The 23,534-nt window shown below is 45.7% G+C and overlaps 3 protein-coding genes across 6 annotated transcripts in view; 2 read left to right on the forward strand and 1 right to left on the reverse strand.

Annotated features, from left to right (window-relative positions):
* LOC129376633 (uncharacterized) overlaps nt 1-9,722 on the forward strand; it is a 20,123-nt gene extending 10,401 nt beyond the window's left edge. The window contains exons 6-8 of one of the 2 annotated variants that reach the window (XM_055056221.1): nt 9,102-9,128; nt 9,223-9,291; nt 9,379-9,722. In XM_055056221.1, coding sequence (XP_054912196.1) covers nt 9,102-9,128; nt 9,223-9,291; nt 9,379-9,612 — 330 coding nt within the window. In that variant the 3' untranslated portion in view covers nt 9,613-9,722. The remainder of the gene's footprint in view (nt 1-9,101; nt 9,129-9,222; nt 9,292-9,378) is intronic. The other variant, XM_055056223.1, reaches the window with a different exon arrangement.
* A 1,245-nt stretch (nt 9,723-10,967) lies between these two features.
* LOC129376419 (7SK snRNA methylphosphate capping enzyme-like) lies at nt 10,968-16,034 on the reverse strand. Of its 3 annotated transcripts, none has more exons than XM_055056056.1 (8): nt 15,659-16,034; nt 14,573-14,917; nt 13,753-13,994; nt 13,474-13,681; nt 12,902-13,382; nt 12,594-12,800; nt 12,410-12,518; nt 10,968-11,224 (listed from the first exon to the last, which is right to left on the reverse strand). In XM_055056056.1, exons 2-8 carry the CDS (start codon nt 14,887-14,889, stop codon nt 11,172-11,174), a joined length of 1,617 nt encoding a protein of 538 aa, XP_054912031.1. In that variant the 5' UTR covers nt 14,890-14,917; nt 15,659-16,034; the 3' UTR covers nt 10,968-11,171. The 3 variants fall into 3 exon arrangements, with proteins under 3 accessions (XP_054912031.1, XP_054912032.1, XP_054912033.1); XM_055056057.1 differs by lacking the exon at nt 15,659-16,034 and adding an exon at nt 15,536-15,649; XM_055056058.1 differs by lacking the exon at nt 15,659-16,034 and having other exon boundaries at nt 13,753-14,323; nt 14,573-14,663.
* A 1,995-nt stretch (nt 16,035-18,029) lies between these two features.
* Nucleotides 18,030-23,239, forward strand: LOC129376535 (V-set domain-containing T-cell activation inhibitor 1-like). The gene is made up of 5 exons (XM_055056136.1): nt 18,030-18,173; nt 20,036-20,383; nt 20,463-20,573; nt 20,731-21,066; nt 23,007-23,239. Exons 1-5 carry the CDS (start codon nt 18,116-18,118, stop codon nt 23,237-23,239), a joined length of 1,086 nt encoding a protein of 361 aa, XP_054912111.1. The 5' UTR covers nt 18,030-18,115.
* The last annotated feature ends 295 nt before the right edge of the window (nt 23,240-23,534 follow it).

Genomic DNA, 23,534 nt, shown 5'->3' on the forward strand with positions numbered 1-23,534 from the left:
CACACAATAACACACACACAATAACACACACACACACTATAACACACACACACACTATAACACACACACACTATAACACACACACTATAACACACACACACACATGCACACACACTATAACACACACACACACACACTATAACACACACACACTATAACACACACACACACAATAACACACACACACACACACACTATAACACACACACAATAACACACACACACACACAGACACACAATAACACACACACACAATAACACACACACACACTATAACACACACACACTATAACACACACACACACACTATAACACACACTATAACACACACACACACACATACACACACACTATAACACACACACACACACACTATAACACACACACACTATAACACACACACACACAATAACACACACACACACACACTATAACACACACACACACACTATAACACACACACACACACTATAACACACACACACACACACTATAACACACACACACACGCACACACAATAACACACACACACAATAACACACACACACACACTATAACACACACACACAATAACACACACACACACTATAACACACACACACACTATAACACACACACACAATAACACACACACACACACAGACACACAATAACACACACACAATAACACACACACACACTATAACACACACACACACTATAACACACACACACACTATAACACACACACTAAACACACACACACATACACACACACTATAACACACACACACACTATAACACACACACACACACACTATAACACACACACACTATAACACACACACACACAATAACACACACACACACGCACACACACAATAACACACACACACAATAACACACACACACACTATAACACACACACACACACACTATAACACACACACACACACGCACACACACACACTATAACACACACACACACACATATAACACACACACACACAATATAACACACACACACACACACACTATAACACACACACACAATAACACACACACACACTGTAACACACACACACACAATAACACAAACACACACACACACAAACACACACACAATAACACACACACACACACACACACAATAACACACACACAATAACACACACACAAAACACACACACACACACACAATAACACACACACACACAATAACACACACACACAATAACACACACACACTGTAACACACACACACACAATAACACACACACAATAACACACACACACACACACACTATAACACACACACACACAATAACACACACAATAACACACACACACACACGCACACACAATAACACACACACACACACACACACACAATAACACACACACACTATAACACACACACACACTATAACACACACACACTATAACACACACACACACTATAACACACACACACACTATAACACACACACACAATAACACACACACACAATACACACACACACACACTGTAACACACACACACACACTATAACACACACACAATAACACACACACACAATAACACACACACACACTGTAACACACACACACACACACACACACTGTAACACACACACACACACACAATAACACAAACACACACACACACAAACACACACACAATAACACACACACACACACACAATAACACACACACAATAACACACACACACACAATAACACACACACAATAACACACACACACACAATAACACACACACAATAACACACACACAATAACACACACACAATAACACACACACACACAATAACACACACACACACAATAACACACACACACAATAACACACACACACTGTAACACACACACACACAATAACACACACACACAATAACACACACACACATAAACACACACACACAATAACACACACAATAACACACACACACACACGCACACACACAATAACACACACACACACACAATAACACACACACACACAATAACACACACACACACACAATAACACACACACACTATCACACACACACACACTATAACACACACACACACTATAACACACACACACACTATAACACACACACACACACACACAATAACACACACACACACAATAACACACACACACACAATAACACACACACACTATAACACACACACACACACACAATAACACACACACACACAATAACACACACACACACACAATAACACACACACACTATACACACACACACACACACACAATAACACACACACTATAACACACACACACACAATAACACACACACACACACACACTATAACACACACACACTATAACACACACACACAATAACACACACACACACACACACACTATAACACACACACACACACTATAACACACACACTATAACACACACACACACTAACACACACACACACACACTATAACACACACACACACACACACTATAACACACACACACACTATAACACACACACACACACACACTATAACACACACACACACACACACTATAACACACACACACACACACTATAACACACACACACACTATAACACACACACACACACTATAACACACACACACACACTATAACACACACACTATAACACACACACACACACTATAACACACACACACACACACGCACACACACACACACTATAACACACACACACACACTATAAACACACACACACTATAACACACACACACACACTATAACACACACACACACTATAACACACACACACACACACTATAACACACACACACACACGCACACACACAATAACACACACACACACAATAACAACACACACACACACTATAACACACACACACAATAACACACACACACTATAACACACACACACAATAACACACACACACACACTATAACACACACACACAATAACACACACACACACACACTATAACACACACACACAATAACACACACACACACACTATAACACACACACACAATAACACACACACACTATAACACACACACACACACACTATAACACACACACACACACTATAACACACACACACACACACTATAACACACACACACACTATAACACACACACACACACTATAACACACACTATAACACACACACACACACACACACACACACTATAACACACACACACACACACTAGAACACACACACACACATGCACACACACACACACTATAACACACACACACACACACTATAACACACACACACACTATACACACACACACACACACACTATAACACACACACACACGCACACACACAATAACACACACACACACAATAACACACACACACACACACTATAACACACACACACAATAACACACACACACACTATAACACACACACACACACTATAACACACACACACAATAACACACACACACACACACACACACAATAACACACACACACAATAACACACACACACTATAACACACACACACACTATAACACACACACACACTATAACACACACACTATAACACACACACACACATGCACACACACTATAACACACACACACACTATAACACACACACACACACACTATAACACACACACACTATAACACACACACACACAATAACACACACACACGCAGACACACAATAACACACACACACAATAACACACACACACACTATAACACACACACACAATAACACACACACACACGCAGACACACAATAACACACACACACAATAACACACACACACACTATAACACACACACACACTATAACACACACACACACACTATAAACACACACTATAACACACACACACACACATGCACACACACTATAACACACACACACACACACTAACACACACACACTATAACACACACACACAATAACACACACACACCACACACTATAACACACACACACAAAAACACACACACACACGCAGACACACAATAACACACACACACAATAACACACACACACACTATAACACACACACACACTATAACACACACACACACACTATAACACACACTATAACACACACACACACACATGCACACACACTATAACACACACACACACACATAACACACACACTATAACACACACACACACAATAACACACACACACACACACACTATAACACACACACACAATAACACACACACACACACACACACACACAATAACACACACACACAATAACACACACACACTATAACACACACACCTATAACACACACACACACACTATAACACACACACTATAACACACACACACACATGCACACACACTATAACACACACACACACACACTATAACACACACACACTATAACACACACACACAATAACACACACACACACACACACTATAACACACACACACAATAACACACACACACACACACACACACAATAACACACACACACAATAACACACACACACACTATAACACACACACACACACTATAACACACACACACAATAACACACACACACACGCACACACACAATAACACACACACACAATAACACACACACACACACAATAACACACACACACTATAACACACACACACACACTATAACACACACACTATAACACACACACACTATAACACACACACACACACTATAACACACACACACTATAACACACACACACACAATAACACACACACACACACAGACACACAATAACACACACACAATAACACACACACACACTATAACACACACACACAATAACACACACACACACACACACACACAATAACACACACACAATAACACACACACACTATAACACACACACACACTATAACACACACACACACTATAACACACACACTATAACACACACACACACACATGCACACACACTGTAACACACACACACACACTATAACACACACACACTATAACACACACACACACAATAACACACACACACACACACACTATAACACACACACATAACACACACACACACGCAGACACACAATAACACACACACACAATAACACACACACACTATAACACACACACACACTATAACACACACACACAATAACACACACACAATAACACACACACACACATGCACACACACTATAACACACACACACACACTATAACACACACACACTATAACACACACACACACAATAACACACACACACACACACACTATAACACACACACACACACACTATACACACACACACACACTATAACACACACACACACACACTATAACACACACACACGCACACACACAATAACACACACACACACAATAACACACACACACCACACTATAACACACACACACAATAACACACACACCACTATAACACACACACACACTATAACACACACACACAATAACACACACACACACGCAGACACACAATAACACACACACACAATAACACACACACACACTATAACACACACACACTGTAACACACACACACACTATAACACACACACAATAACACACACACACACATGCACACACACTGTAACACACACACACACTATAACACACACACACACACTATAACACACACACACTATAACACACACACCACAAAAACACACACACACACACACACACAATAACACACACACAATAACACACACACACACTAAAACACACACACACAACACACACACACACACACACACACACAATAACACACACACAATAACACACACACACACTATAACACACACACACTATAACACACACACACACTGTAACACACACACTGTAACACACACACACACACACACACACACACTATAACACACACACACACACACTATAACACACACACACTATAACACACACACACACAATAACACACACACACACACACACTATAACACACACACACAATAACACACACACACACACACACACACAAAAACACACACACAATAACACACACACACACTAAAACACACACACACACTATAACACACACACACACACTATAACACACACACAATAACACACACACAACACATACACACACACTATAACACACACACACACACACTATAACACACACACACTATAACACACACACACACAATAACACACACACACACACACTATAACACACACACACAATAACACACACACACGCACACACACAATAACACACACACACAATAACACACACACACACCATAACACACACACACACTATAACACACACACACACACTATAACACACACACTATAACACACACACACACATGCACACACACTATAACACACACACACACACACTATAACACACACACACTATAACACACACACACACAATAACACACACACACACACACTATAACACACACACACAATAACACACACACACGCAGACACACAATAACACACACACACAATAACACACACACACACTATAACACACACACACACTATAACACACACACACAATAACACACACACACACACAGACACACAATAACACACACACACAATAACACACACACACACACTATAACACACACACACTATAACACACACACACACACTATAACACACACACTATAACACACACACACTGTAACACACACACACACTATAACACACACACACTATAACACACACACACACAATAACACACACACACACACAGACACACAAAAACACACACACACAAAAACACACACACACACTATAACACACACACACAATAACACACACACACACACAGACACACAATAACACACACACACAATAACACACACACACTATAACACACACACACACTATAACACACACACACACACTATAACACACACACTATAACACACACACACACACATGCACACACATAACACACACACACACACACTATAACACACACACACTATAACACACACACACAATAACACACACACACACACACACTATAACACACACACACAATAACACACACACACACACACACACACAATAACACACACACACACAATAACACACACACACACTGTAACACACACACACACTATAACACACACACACACCATAATACACACACACACACACACACACACACACACACTATAACACACACACACACACACTATAACACACACACACTATAACACACACACACACAATAACACACACACACACACACACTATAACACACACACACAATAACACACACACACACTATAACACACACACACACTATAACACACACACACACACATGCACACACACTATAACACACACACACACACTATAACACACACACACTATAACACACACACACACAATAACACACACACGCAGACACACAATAACACACACACACAATAACACACACACACACTAAAACACACACACACACTATAACACACACACACACACTATAACACACACACAATAACACACACACACACACATGCACACACACTATAACACACACACACACACTATAACACACACACACTATAACACACACACACACAATAACACACACACACACACACACTATAACACACACACACAATAACACACACACACACACACACACACAATAACACACACACACAATAACACACACACACTATAACACACACACACACACACTATAACACACACACACAATAAACACACACACACACACAGACACACAATAACACACACACACAATAACACACACACACACACTATAACACACACACACTATAACACACACACACACACTATAACACACACACTATAACACACACACACTATAACACACACACACACTATAACACACACACACACACTATAACACACACACTATAACACACACACACACACATGCACACACACTATAACACACACACACACACTATAACACACACACACACACGCACACACACACACTATAACACACACACACACACTATAACACACACACACACACTATAACACACACACACACACACACACTATAACACACACACACAATAACACACACACACACTGTAACACACACACACACAATAACACAAACACACACACACACAAACACACACACAATAACACACACACACACACAATAACACACACACACTATAACACACACACACACTATAACACACACACACACACACACTATAACACACACACACACACTATAACACACACACACTATAACACACACACACACTATAACACACACACACACACACACACTATAACACACACACACACACTATAACACACACACACACTATAACACACACACACACTATAACACACACACACACTATAACACACACACACACTATAACACACACACTATAACACACACACACACTATAACACACACACACACTATAACACACACACACACACTATAACACACACACACTATAACACACACACACACACTATAACACACACACACTATAACACACACACACACACGCACACACACACACACTATAACACACACACACACACACTATAACACACACACACACACTATAACACACACACACACACACTAAACACACACACACACTCGCACACACACAATAACACACACACACAATAACACACACACACACACACACACTATAACACACACACACAATAACACACACACACAATAACACACACACACTATAACACACACACACACACACTATAACACACACACAATAACACACACACACACACAGACACACAATAACACACACACACACACACACCATAACACACACACACTATAACACACACACACACAATAACACACACACACAATAACACACACACACACAATAACACACACACACAATAACACACACACACAATAACACACACACACAATAACACACACACACACAATAACACACACACACAATAACACACACACACACAATAACACACGCACGCACACACACTCTCTGTCCATTCCCTGTTGGACATCCTGCTGTCCTCTGAGGTCATAAATCTCTTGTGTGACATCATGTCTGTGATCTGATGATGTCACTTCCTGCAGGCGGTGGAGCAGATGGACTCTGAGGAGGTGAGGCGACTTTTCTTAGAGATCACTTCCTGTGGAAAGGTCAGCTGACCCGACTGTGTGTGTGTGTGTGTGTGTGTGTGTGTGTGTGTGTCAGAGCTCTGAGCTGCTGCTGCCTCCCAGTAACACCAGCACCACCAGTCTGACAGATGGAGGAATAGATCAGGTGACATCATCAGCATGGCTTCGACCTTTAACCCCGCATAACTCCACCCCTTCCTCTAAGCCCCGCCCACCATCTTGTCTCCCACAGGTGATGCTGCAGGCCTCGCTCCACCTCCAGAACAGCCAGGAAGTGGGCGGGGACTTGGGCGGCGTGGGCGGAGCTACGCCGCCATCAGCAGGTGGAGACGCCAGCGAAGCTGAGGAAGAGGAGAGGAACGACCTTCATCCTCTGACAGACGACAGCCTGGAGGGGGCAGATGGGACGACCTTTCACCTTCCTGGTTTCCATGGTGATGAGGCGGAGCTAGAGCTGGCCCTGTAGCAGAGGCCACGCCCCCTGCTGGTCACCTTTATAATAACCATGTAGTTGATTGAAGTTCATGTTAAACCATCAATAATCAATAATCAGATTAATAAAGATATTTACATCCATCAGAGTTCCTGTTTTATCTTCATAAAGAGGTCAGAGGTCACACACAGCGCCCCCATGTGGAGGAGAGAGGAACTGAACCGGACCGGGTCTGAACAGAACCTGGTCCAAAATGTCGGGTCACCAGGTTCTGCTCTGGTTCCTGAACCAGGAGTCCAGACACAGAATCAGAACCAGGAGTCCAGACACAGAATCAGAACCAGGAGTCCAGGTTCTACAGGGACTCAGTGGATCAGAACCTCTGGTGTCTAAAATGGTGAACTGGGTTCCATCTCTGTCCTCAAGTTCTGTTTGGATGGCAAGGTTCTGATGCTGGACATAAAGTCTGCTCTCTGGTTCGGGTCAGAACCAGCTCCCAACAACAATCAGATCAGAACCGCTTCAGAACCGGGCCGACCCAGAGGAGAACCATGTGTCTCCACCAGAAGGTCAGGTCGGTTTGAAGGAACCAGACCGAAGAGCCAGTCTGCAGCCAATCGGTTCTGATCCAGATGTAGACCCAAACAGGTCCAATCAAAGAGAATCGGTTCCAGAATAATTTATTGATGCAAAAAGGAAATGAAATGTAAATCATTAAAGAGTTTCTGTAGATGGATAAATCAGATTAAAACTGAATGTTCTGGGCTGATTGTCCCACGGTGACTCAAATAGCTCTCAGCTACATGCTATTAGCCACATGCTGTAGCTACATACTGTTAGCTACATGGTATTAGCCACATGCTGTTAGCTGAGGACACACCTGGACATGGGTTAATGTCGTGTCTTCTGTCCATCCTGCTGCAGACCATCTGATCTGATGATGTCTCCATCAGACGTCCTCGTCTCTCACCGCAGGTTCTGATTGGCCGGTGGTCCGTCCAGTTACCATAGTAACTGATCCCATCACTCTCTATGTTTCTGACCCGGTTCTCCTGCATCATGGAGGTTCTGATTCTGGCCGGGTCCGGTCCACATGGACACTACAGGTGGTCCTCTGATGGGACATCAGGGGGCGCTGACGGCGGCATGTGATCAGGACAGCTCCCTCTGATTGGTCGATAGAGGGGACATAGGGGGCACCATGGACTCCTCATCTGGACCGGACCGGGCCGGGCCATCATTTCCTCCTGCAGTGTTTTCTTCTGGACCCATCAGGACTTACTCAAAACCAGAACCACTGAACCGGGCCGGACACATTTTACCTCCTAGTTTGTTTATTGTGTGACCCAAACTACCGGATCAGAACCAGAACCAATACAGCAGCAGCTCAGCCCACTTTATTATGAAAAAGAATCAGGTTTTATTTTGAAAAGATCAGTCACTTCCTTCCTGCTGTTCCTCTCCAATCAGAGTGAGGTCACATGACCGCTCCAACGGGTCCCACTGAGCATGCTCAGTTCAGTCTGACCCCCTGGAGAGATGACATTACTTCCTGCTGAGGCTCTCCCATCCAAGCAGATCCATCAGTGATGTCACTTCCTGTGGGTGGAGCCCTTGTGGAACAGGTAGATGGGTCTCTGGTTACCTGGAAACGGGTCAGAAAGAGGTGAGGTCACATGAGCGGCTGGACCAATCAGAGTCAGTTTACCATCACGGTTCAGTTAGACGATGTGATGTCATAATATTCACTCTGCATGCTGGGTAATGATGTTTACATACAGCTGCTGGTCTGACAGGAAGTGTTTAAAGTTCACAGCAGGAGAATCTGAACCAAATACGACTTTTCCTCTGCAGATCGGCCGATTCCGATCTTTCAGCAATAATCCGATCTTTTCTATTTCAATCCGATATTTCTCAACATGTCTGCAGGCGGAACGTCACATTTTATCCAACATGCGTCAGAATTCAGCAGCAGAAGAAGAGTACGGTAAATCAACATGTGAAAGGATCACATCCCAACCGACCATTGCTGGTCCAACACCCAAGCTGACCCGGTTCCAAGCAGAACCGGGTCAGAAGCAGAACCGGGTCAGAAGCTCTGGCTCCACTAAAGGCTGCTGCTGTTAGCTTCCTGCTGATCGTGCTGTCGCTCTCAGCAACTTTACAATCCATCTAGAGACGGCGGCTATCTTTACTGCCATCTTTAGTGATGCTGGTGGACGGCTACGTTCTTCTTCTTTGGTTGCTTTGGGGTCAGAATCTGTTCACCTGGAGTCTAACTGCAGTTATTTATTATCATGAACAACCAGACAAAAACCAGATTCCAGACAGAAATTGGATGTGAGCCTCCAGGCCTGCTGGGCTAATGCTAACGCTAAAGTAGCTGCAGTGAGGAGGAACCATGAAGGAAATGCAGAGACACTCATGTTACAACAACATATATTATCAACCAGAAGGATGATCATCAACCTGTAGATCATGGTGGGCACTCCTGGTCCTGGAGGGCCGCTGTCCTGCAAGACGTCTCCCTGGTCCAACACCTGAATCCAACAGCTGACTCACCTCCTAAATGCAGTCAAGTTCTGCAGAGTTCTGCTAATCACCTCATTATTTGACTCAGGTGTGTTGAAGTAGAAACATCTAAAAGTTGCAGGAGAATCTCGAGAACCAGGAGAGCCCACCCTGCTGCAGAGACTGCAGGGGAGCTAGCATGCTAGCTACCACCTGTGTGTGTGTGTTACCTGTGTGTGTGTGTTACCTGTGTGTGTGTGTTACCTGTGTGTGTGTTACCTGTGTGTGTGTGTGTGTGTGTTACCTGTGTGTGTGTTACCTGTGTGTGTGAGCGGTCTGTAGGAGGTGAAGCCGATGTCATCGGTGAGCATGGAGGTGAATAGTTCTGGTCGGAGCCTCAGGGTTCTGAAGTGACGTGGCATCGAGTCCTGGGATCCAACAGAACCAGGTCAGAACCAGGGGCACCTGGACCCATCAGAACCAGTTGCCCCTCCCCTCCTCACCCTGTTGCTGCGGCCGTATCCGCTCCAGGGCTGCGGCTCCAGGATCAGCGTTCCGCCCGGCGACAGGTTCTGATAGGCCCGTCTGAACAGCCGGACCACGCCCCGGTCACCGGACTGCAGCTGCACCCCGTGGGTGACGCCCAGAACCATGATGACGTCATACTGGCCCCGCCCAGGCCACGCCTCCCCCTCAGACACGTAGTCACCCTGTGGGTGGAGTCAGACAGGTTGAGTACAGGTGAGGCCCACATGCTCTACAGGTAAACAATAAATCCATCAGGCAGTGCAGAGGACACCTACAGACTCACCTGGATGAAGGTGATGTTGTCGGGAAACCTGGAGGAGGATGATGATGGTGGTAGAAGGGGCGGAGCCGAGAGAGGACCCCGACTGATCCTGAAGGACACGGGGAGGGGAGGCGCCACCCGCATCACTTCCTGTCTGTGTGAGGCCACCAGGTCATGTGACAGGAAGTGACGGACGTTCTGCCTGGCGGCGTGGACCAGCCGCCCGTCTAGCTCCACCCCCAGGATGTGGGCGGGGTTAAAGCTCCTGGCGATGGCCAGGGTCATGTGACCGGCGCCACAGCCCAAGTCCAGAACCGTCCGGTCTCTGAACCAATCGGCTTGCAGGAGGTGGAGCCGCGGGTCAGGCTCCGCCCCCACCCGCCCCTCCTGGCTGTCACCGTAGAAACCGTAGTAGCCATAGTAACGGCAGCGGTGCCTGTAGCGCCGCCGGGCCGTCTTCCTCTCTGATGTGGGGGAGGAGCCAAGACCAGGTCCTCCACACCTGCAGGTGGAACCGGGGAGGTCACATGACCCCATAGACCAATCAGAACACAGCTCTATGCAAACCGTCCAATCAGGATGCAGCTCTTCACCTGCTGGTTTTAGCCCCTCCCACCAGCGGCGTCTGGAACTTGGCTGCCATGGCAACGCCTCCATCAGCCGACCTGCTGGAGGCGCTGCGGCGGCGGCGGCTCCCTGGCGGGGGGTGGGTGTGTCTGCGCGGCAGGATGGGGGGCGGAGCCATATCGTCCCGGCAGGTGATGGAGGTGTTGAGCTCACAGGACAGAGGAGACGCAGGAACTGGAAGAAACTCGATAGTTAACCCTGAGGACAGCGCCTCCAGTGGAGGCAGGAGGAGCTGCAGCTGTTACCTGAGGGTCCGGCTGAGGGCAGGAACATGGCGGGCGTCTCCTCCTTCTGCCCTCCTCCCCCATGCTGTCGGTAGCGGTGTCTCCTCCGGGACTTCAGGGAGGACATCAGGACGGCGGCGGCGTCCCCGTCCCCCCCCCTCAGGTTCAGGGGGTCGGTGACGTCCCGGGGGACCAGGATGTCCACGGCGTCTCTGCTGTGAGACGGCAGGGGGGAGCAGCGCGGCGTCTCCTGATTGGTCGCCCTGAGGGAGGAAGGGAGGGACGACCAATCAGGCACTGTCTCGTTGTGGACAGCGTCCTGCTGTCCACAACGAGACATCAGGACACTGAAGTAATGATGGTCGACCAGAACCAGGTCCAGAACCACCTGGTCCAGAACCACCAGCAGCTGATCTTTCCTTGATGCTCCTGAATGCATCTTCTCCTTCCAGAACCTGAAGTCAGAACCATCCAAAACCGGACCAGCAGCTCTTCAGTGGTTCCACTGGCCGGTTCTGGTTGACCCGGTCAGGGAGCCTGGATGAGTTCTACTGATGGACCCAGAGGCCCGGGTTCTGGTCCAGATGATCAGCTGCTTTCAAGTTAAAGTTCAGCTTGCTAACCTTTGACCTTTGCTCAGACAGCCAATAGAAATATTAATCTGTTGACTTAGCACTGGTATGCTAAGCTAGGCTAAGCTAATTGAAGCTAGACTAACAGTGACTCAGTTAGAACCTTGTGGACATTCCTATCCTCTCCCTAGACTTTGACTAGACCGTGGTTCTCCATCGCCTTCTGCTCCACCAGCACACCCTGAAACCCCCATCCACCCCTCCCCCACCTGTTGACCTCCTCATCCAGCAGGGAGTTCAGGTTCAGCGGGTCGAAGATGTTCCCCCCCAACAGGAAGTGACTCTGCAGCACCGGCTCCGCCTGGCTCTCACTGTTGACACGGCGACGGCGTTTGGCCACGCCTTTAAAGCCCACGCCCACAGAGAACCGCCTCTTCCTGATCCTCTGATTGGCTGCTGGAGCAGGAGGTGGGGGCAGGTGGCCATTTTTAGGATGGATGGGAAGGCGGGGCTTATCCAGCTGCTCTGATAGGCTGACAGGAGGGAAGGCGGGGCTTAGTCTGACCAGCCCTTCTTCCAAAGACATCCTGGTGAGGGCTCAGCCAATCAGAGATCTGCATAGAGAGAGGGGGAGGAGTCAGAGGCACAGCCAATCAGAGACAAGCTAACCACTGTCTGGTTGCCATAGTGATAATTACTGAGTTCCTGGAGCCCTTTGACCTCAGGATGGGTCCAAACACTGAGATTCATTATAAAAAACAGAAACAGATTATTTTAATGAGTTTATTTAAAGTGATTGATTATCAAAATAATAACAAGTTAAACCAATAAACACATTTAATCCTCTGAGGAAGTTAAACATGAACTACAGTTTGGAAAAGGAAACATGAGATTTTAATCATCCTGGTTCTCATATGACATTAATGATATTCTTCTAAACATTTAAATAATAATGAATTAATCTTGTCATTAGTTAATCATTTTCTGTTTATTTTTTCCCGTCTCTCTAAAGTTTTCATGCCCTCCACTGACCCTTCTCCATCCCTGAGCTGCAGGAGCAGTGACCTCTGACCTCTCCAGGTCACAGTTACATGGGAAACTGTCTCTCTCCATACTGTGGATGAGTTTGACTAAAATAAAGTTAAATGTGAGGTTCATGATCCCCACATTAATATGGAATAAATAAAATAATTAAACTCTAAATTCCTCCTAACTCTCCGTGTTTGAATGACCTGAATCTGATGCAGATGGAGGTTAGCAGCTCCAGAACCTCCAGCACCGCAGACCCGGTTACTACAGCTGGACCGAACCGAGACAGAACCTCAGCAGGTCTGCCTGATGAAGATCAAACTCACCGAGTCTCCTCCTCTTCCTCTGGTTTATGGAACCAAACAACTTTCGCCTCTAAAACAATCCCGCCCCCTCCTGTTCGTACACCAATAGCAATGCGCCCTCATGAATAATTAATGAGCACAGTGGAAAAAAACACTTAGCAGCAGCTAGCCTCCTGTGGCTAACACACGCCCCTTCACTAAAACCCCTTAAACTCCTCAGGTCTGACCGGAAATATAATCCCGCACAGCTCTGCGCGTGTCCGCGTGCGTGTCCATGCACCGTGAAGGGGGCCGTGACGTCATATAAACTGAAGAAATTTCACCAAAACGCCGAGATAATAGCTAGCTGCTGTATGTAAGGATAACGGAGCCCGTGGATTTACAGGCCAGCGTCTTAGTCCCGCCTCTAAACATTCTGACCAATCAGGATCAACAGCCTCCGAGGGCGGGAGATTGGGCCTAAATAAGGTGTCTTAATCTGTGCCTGATTAAAACTTCAACGGTAAAACATTATAGTTTAACCAGGAGATTTTAATCACTACAAAGGCTTACTGACATTTTATTGTAAACTGTTTGGATTTAATATCTTGAAAAATCGTACTTTGAACCTCTGGATATTTGTAATTAACCGAGTCTGGACTGACAAAAACTATAAACTCCAACAAACAAACCAACACATTAAACAGATGAAAGTTTTTTTCTACAGGCGGTTCTTTACCAACTATGATGGAAGAAATGAGGTGAGTGGAAGCAGAAGTAATGTACACTAAGGTCACCAGATTTCCAAGACTAAATCTGGGGATATTTCTCGCTCTGCGATAAAAAAATAAAAAAAAAAAAAGCAAATTTATCAAAATAAAATGAAGAAACTGGGAAAGTTACAGTTTACACATTTATTAACATTTAAACATTAAAAGTCAATTATAAAAGCAGGACTCTGTAGTAATATTACTACTACTAATAATAATAAAAGTCAGAAATATGGGGGCAAATTGTGTTCATACTTTGTAAGCAAGCAAACATGAATAGTTAGTATTTTCTGTTAATGAACAAAAAGCCCACAGTGGTAACTGAACTTAAAACTGACAAAAGTAATAAAAGTGTTTACTGACAAACTGATTTAGATTGTGGCTCCATTAAAATTATGGTAGTTAAAACTTATAACGTTAATAGTAGCACAAGGAGCTACCGTAACTGCTGTTGCTGGGCTCAACACGTTCCCTCACTCTTTCTACTCCCTGCTGAGCCAGCAGAAAAGGGGCAATGGAGTTTCCAGTTACCGTAATAACGATCAGTAAGAACTACAAGTCCCCACCCAGTGAGGGGATAATGCTGCATTCATTGAAAATGTGAATGCAGCATCGAGAACGATCAATGCTGCATTGAGGAAAGATGTAGCAATACCAAGTGATTGCAACATCAGGAAAAAGGAGAAACTGGAGAAATACCAGGGCCTCAGGGAAGAACTGGAGAGGGCCTGAAAGGTGAAGACCACAGTGGTGCCTGTGGTCATCGGGGCCCTCGGGGCAGTAACCCCCAAACTGGAGCAGTGGCTACAACAGATCCCAGGAACAACATCAGACATCTCAGTCCAGAAATGTGCAGCAGTCCTTGGCACAGCCAAGATACTGCAGGACCCTCAAGCTCCCAGGCCTCTGGTAGAAGCTCAGAGGATATATAGATCTATATATATATAGATATATATCCTCTAGTAGAGGCCTCTGGTAGAAGCTCAGAGGATATATAGTTCTATATATATATAGATATATATCCTCTAGTAGAGGCCTCTGGTAGAAGCTCAGAGGATATATAGTTCTATATATATATAGATATATATCCTCTAGTAGAGGCCTCTGGTAGAGGCCGCTAGTAGAGGACCCGAGCTCAGAGGATCAGAACCACCCACCGCGGGTGGTTCTGATCCTCTGAGCGATTCATTCTTTCATGTCTCACGCACCAGTCCGGGGCATGAATTAGAATTTATCAAATGATCGAAGGGCTTCACATAATAACTGATCAAATATGGAAAATATTCTGTTAAGCAGGTGAGTTTATGATGTGATTATATTAGTTTGTGTGTGTGTGGTTATATCATAAAACACACTCAAGATGCTATTGGTGATGATATTTTATTCTACAGAAATAAATTCTCAGCTGCATGACAGTGAAACTACAAACAGATGCATCATGGGTAACGCAGTGTTTATGCATTCAGTGTAAATGGTTATATTTCTTAATGCTTCTGGTTTATGCATTTCTGAATATAAATATCAGGAACCAGATGAGGCTTTAAATCTGGTTCATCCTGGAAAGTTTTCAGACGTCAAACCGGAAGTCCAGGAACCTGGGAAATGCCTTCTGTGACGTCACTGCGGGATTCGAAACTGAAAGAAAAAACTGAAAATCTCCTGAAGTCCGATCTGGACTTTCAGGTCCTGGTTCTGGTTCTGGTTCTGACCGAGGATTACAGGCTCTGAGATGTTTCTGCAGCAGCAGCTGCTGGTTCTGGTTCTGGTTCTGGTTCCGGTTCTTCTCGGTAAGTGACCTGCTGCTCGGTATGAACCCAACACACTCGGAACCAGGAGCGGTCCGGTCTTGTGGAGGCGAAGTTCGGTTCGGTTCCCCTGTGAAAATCTGTTCCCTGTGTCGGGAACGCGCATTGCAGCCATAGAGGCGAATCTGATCATTTTAACGATCGATTCTGATTGATTTATCGGTAAAATAACTCATATAATCATGTCAAGGTTTTAACATTCAGTTTAATTTGCAGCTGTTGTTTAAAAATTGTATAATAAATAAATAAATAAACAAGATCTTGTGACGCAGTTTTGTTTTATTTTAAACGCCAAGAGAAATAAGTCAGTCACCAAACTCAGTTTCCCAGCATGCAGTGCGCATGAAAAGATTTATGAGAATTTCAAACAGTTGCTCTTTATTCCCCAAAGTTCTGGAGGAAGGAGAGGAAAGAATGGATGAAATAATCTGTTCCCCTCCATAAATTAACTTACCAGCAAGATTTTCTCTGTTTATTCCTCTTATCATCATCATCATCATCATCATCATCATCATCATCATCACCAATAAATCCTGTGATTTTGATAACATTTGCTTCCTAGATGCCAGGGTTTTGAAGAGGGAACCAGATATTTTAGCTGACTAAAATAATTCCATTTTGTATGTTGTAAAAAGGGCTGCACAGTGGCGCTGTTGCCTTGCAGCAAGAAGGTCCTGGGTTCGATTCCCGCCCCAGGTCTTTCTGCACAGAGTTGGCATGTTCTCCCTGTGCATGCTGGGTTCTCTCCGGGTTCTCCGGCTTCATCCCACAGTCCAAAAACATGACTGTTTCTCTAAATTCTCCCTAGCTGAATGTGTGCATGGTTGTTTGTCCTGTTTGTACCTGTGTTGCCCTGCGACAGACTGGTGACCTCTCCAGGTGACCTGGTGACCCGCCTCTCCCCCAGAACGCAGCTGGAGATGCAGCAGCTCCTCCTGACCCCATTAGGGAGAAGGATGAACAGAAAATGGATGGATGGATGAAAGTTGTAAATAAATTCCATTTTGAAAACTTTTTGCTATTAATCCTTACAAGACTTTAATATAAGGCAGTTATGGAAACATAGTTTAAATCCAAAGGCGTCTTTGATAAATGAAGAGCAAATGTGTCCAAAGCAAGTTAAAGAGTTTCTAATAAATTAATTTGTTCCCATGGTTTGAAGAGGGAACAGATTACTTTAATTTTTATGATGTAAAGTATTTTGAACTGCCGTGTTGCTCAAATGTGTTAATAAATTAATAATGGAAGGTTCTCTGGTTCTGCTCTATCTAGATCCATAATGCAGCTATGATCCATATGATCCATAAATCATAGGCCGGTTCTGGTTCTGACCGAGGTTCTGCTGCTGGATCATATGGATCCATAAATCATATGGATCATACGGATCATAGCTGCATTATGGATCCTACCAACAACAGATCTGAGGGAGAAATGTAACTCTGGTGAACTCTGTTACTGCATAACATGGTCAGAAACTTGCTGCTAACAGTTCAACCTCTGAACTGAAGAGTTTCACAGCAACATCCTGAAGAACCGTCTGCTGCTGTCCAGCTCTGCTGATCCTGCTTCCTGCTCCTGCTTCCTGTTCCTTCTTCCTGCTCCTGCTGCTCTTTAACCCTCTTTCTGCTCCGATGGCCAGGAAGCCTGACAAACCTTGGAATTGGGGATTCAGTCCTGCAGCAGAATAGAAGCTGAAGCTGCTTCAGTGTGTTTGGTTCTGCATCCCTGGACTCTGGCTGAGTCTGAGTCAGGCAGAGCAGAACCAGGATGAGCAGATCGGTTCCTCAGGGTTCTACTACAGAACCATCAGCTCTCCTCAGATCGTCTCTTGTCTCTGTCCTCAGGTTCCCAGCATGTCTCAGGACTGTTGGTGGAGGTGTTTGAGGGGGCGGAGTCTGTCCAGTTGCCCTGTCAGGTCAAGGTTTCTCAGTCTAATGGTTCTACAGCCGTTTGGGACCAAGATGACTTGAGGATCCCTACGATCCATGTTCGCCAGCCGGATGGCGATTACCTGAAGGACCAGAACCGGCGCTATGAAGGCCGGACGGCCATGATGGAGGACGCGCTGCAGACCGGAGACCTCAGTCTGACCCTGAGGAAACCCACCTTCACCGACAGCGGGACCTTCACCTGCACCGTCCGCAGGCTTGGAGAAGAGCTGCACCAGCAGGCCGTGGAGCTGCAGGTCAAAGGTCAGTGCTGCAGGTTCTCTGAATGCTCTGAAGGCAGGTCAACATGTTCAGAACCGCTCTGTGTTCATGATGTCTGCAGAAGCTCCTCCTCCAGTCTGGCCCTGGGTTCTGGTGGTTCTGGTGGTTCTGGTGGTTCTGGTGGTCGCTGCTGTTGGTTTGATGTACAGATTAAAAAAGAGGCTCACAGCAGGTATGTCGGTCACTAGAGGATCAACCAGCTGATGTCTGAAAACATAAAGGCTGCAGAAGGATCCAGTCCACCCTGAGGTTCTCCTCAGGTTCTGGTTCTGTGGCGTCCAGCCGGGTCTCTCTGCTTTACATTCTGCCATGTTCTGGTTTCTCCTCAGTGCTTCCATCTGAGACGGTGGAGATCAGAGAGGGACTGAAGTCTGTCCTGCTGCCGGTTAAAACTCAGAAACGTCTTCACAGCGTCAGAGTGGAGTGGAGCCGTCCTGGGCAGAGGAACGTCACGGTCCATGTGTCCCAGAACGGCCAGACTCAGTCTGAGCAACAGGAGGACGTCTACCGAGGACGGACCAAGATGAAGACAGACCTGCAGGACACCGGAGACTTCAGCCTGACCCTCAGGGTCCCCCAGATCCACGACTCTGGGGTCTATGACTGCCTGGTCTCCAGAGGAGGAGAAAAGCTGCTGCAGAAAACTGTGACTCTCAGGGTCAAAGGTCAGTCTGATATCACAGTTCAGCATTGATATATATTTCCACCGTTTACCTGATACATAGAATGTGTTTAATTCTTAAACTCCATAAAGATACATTCATATATCAGATCTAAAACCTGTTTTCATAATGAAACCTTCCCTGGGAGGGTCAGCCTAAGGTCAGACACAGAGCCTAAAGACCTTTTGACCCCTGGGATTCCCTCTGCACTGGGCTGTGGGTGGAGCTGTGGGTGGAGCACACAGCCCAGTGCCTTGTGGCTGGGACCTTTTCACCCCGAAGAGGAAACATGGGTCCCTCTTCCAATGGGCCCACCACCTATAGGAAGGGTCACAGGGGTCGGGTGCAGTGTGTGATGGGTGATGGCCGAGGGAGGGGTCCGATCCTCGGTTACAGAAACTGGCTCTTGGGACGTGGAATGTCACCTCTCTGGTGTGAGGCTGAGAGGTTCTGGCTAGAAATAGTCAGTCTCACCTCGACGCCTGGCTCCGGTTCTGGAACCAGTCTCCTTGAGAGGGGCTGGATGTACTTCCACTCTGGAGTTGCCCACAGTGAGAGGCGTCGGGCAGGGGTAGGCAAGTGGATCAGCACCATGTTCAGGCATAAGGGTGTCCATATGTGCACTTGGCACCAGGACACCCTGGGCTGCAGTTCAATGATCGATTTTGTCATCGTTCCGTCGGATCTGTGGCCGTATGTCTTGGACACTTGGGTGAAGAGAGGTGCGGAGTTGTCCACTGACCACTACCTGGTGGTGATTGGCTCTGGTGGTGGGGGAGGATGGCGGTCAGACCTGCTGGGAATGCAGACCTTCTGGCAGTTTCCAATCAGATGAAGCATCAATTCTCACTTCCAGGAGTTTCAAACATGTTCTGCAGAGGCGAGTGTCATTGAGTCATAGGAGGTTAACTGGAGCTGTGGTCCATCTGGGCCTGTTGGGGGGGGGGGACCATGGAGCCTGCTAGTGGACACACATGATGCATGTGGGACCCAGAAGCAGCCAATAGGATGGAAGTACAAGGATTGGCTGGTTGCTGAGGTAAAAACTCAGATGTGTGACAAGTTTGGAGAGACTATGGAGAAAGATTTCTGTTCAGCTTTGAGGTGAGTCTGATCTGTCTGTCAGCGAGAGAAAAGGAGCAACACCGTCTACAGTGAGGATGATCTGGACATTTCTGGTCGGTGGACGAAATACTCTGAACTGCAGCTTCCATATTGCTACACAGAGCTCAGCTCAGAAAGAATCAACCAATCAGCCACAGAGGAAAATACAAAGTCTTCCCAAAATAAAAACTCAAAGCTTAACGCAAGATTCAGGGCCACCGAGGTCAATAAGCAGGAGAAATATTTCTGTCAGCAACTGGTTGACTGGATGCAGAAAGATGCTATTAGCTGCAGTGAGTCACTGCTAGCTGGAAAACATTTCATTAATCAGTGACGTGAGAGTTAAAGATGCTAATTACTCCAAATCACATTACTAAGAAAAGATAAGAAACACAATGAGTTTTGATAAACAACATGAAGGGAGGAGATGAAATCTAAAGAGCAAAACAGTCATTACTTCACTGGAAACACCGAAGCAGGTGGAAAAAAATTAATATTTACTGAAAAAAAATCATGACAGTTCAAACAGTTTTGATCCCATTTTTATTCATTTTATTTCAGATCAGGTTTCTTTGATTACCAAATTGTGAAACAAATTTAACTGAGCCGTTCAGAGGTAGGAGCCCTGTGTCTGCCTTCAAAATAAAAGCACGCAAGTGGAAGATTTCAAAATGTTTTTTAACTGTGGTAAATTTTTGGGTAGGACAAATGCGCCTGTCTCCAATATTAACGCAGGTAGCATTGTAGTTAGCAATGCCCACCACTATGGTAAGGGTCCAGAACCAGCAGGGCTCCTTAAATCTCCGTTTGGTTTGAAATGGTTCTGGTGCTCCTGACAGAGAGCCTGATGGAGGAGGTGGAGGTCGCAGACAGAGACGCGTTTGTCCGTCTGCCGTTTCAAACCGCAGCTGACCTGCCTGCAGACAGCAAAGTGGTGTGGAGCCGCACCGACCAGCAGAACTCTGTCCACGAGTATCAGAACCATCACAACCAGCCAGACAGACAGAACCAGGAGTATCTGAACCGGACCCAGATGAGTCCTGATGCTCTGAGGACCGGAAACCTCACCTGACCCTGAACGACCCCGACTGGCGGACAGCGGCGTCTTCATCTGCACCGTCTACAACGACCAAGACGGGACGATACTGAAGCGGAAAGTTCTAATGCTGAATGTCAAAGGTCAGTAAACGCATCACTGAGGTCAGTAAACGCATCACTGAGGTCAGTAAACGCATCACTGAGGTCAGTAAACGCATCACGGAGGTCAGTAAACACATCACTGAGGTCAGTAAACGCATCACGGAGGTCAGTAAACGCATCACGGAGGTCAGTAAACGCATCACGGAGGTCAGTAAACACATCACTGA

This window comes from Poeciliopsis prolifica, unplaced genomic scaffold, assembly GCF_027474105.1.
Source record: "Poeciliopsis prolifica strain line A6 unplaced genomic scaffold, Auburn_PproV2 SCAFFOLD044, whole genome shotgun sequence".
Classification (NCBI taxonomy): domain Eukaryota; kingdom Metazoa; phylum Chordata; class Actinopteri; order Cyprinodontiformes; family Poeciliidae; genus Poeciliopsis; species Poeciliopsis prolifica.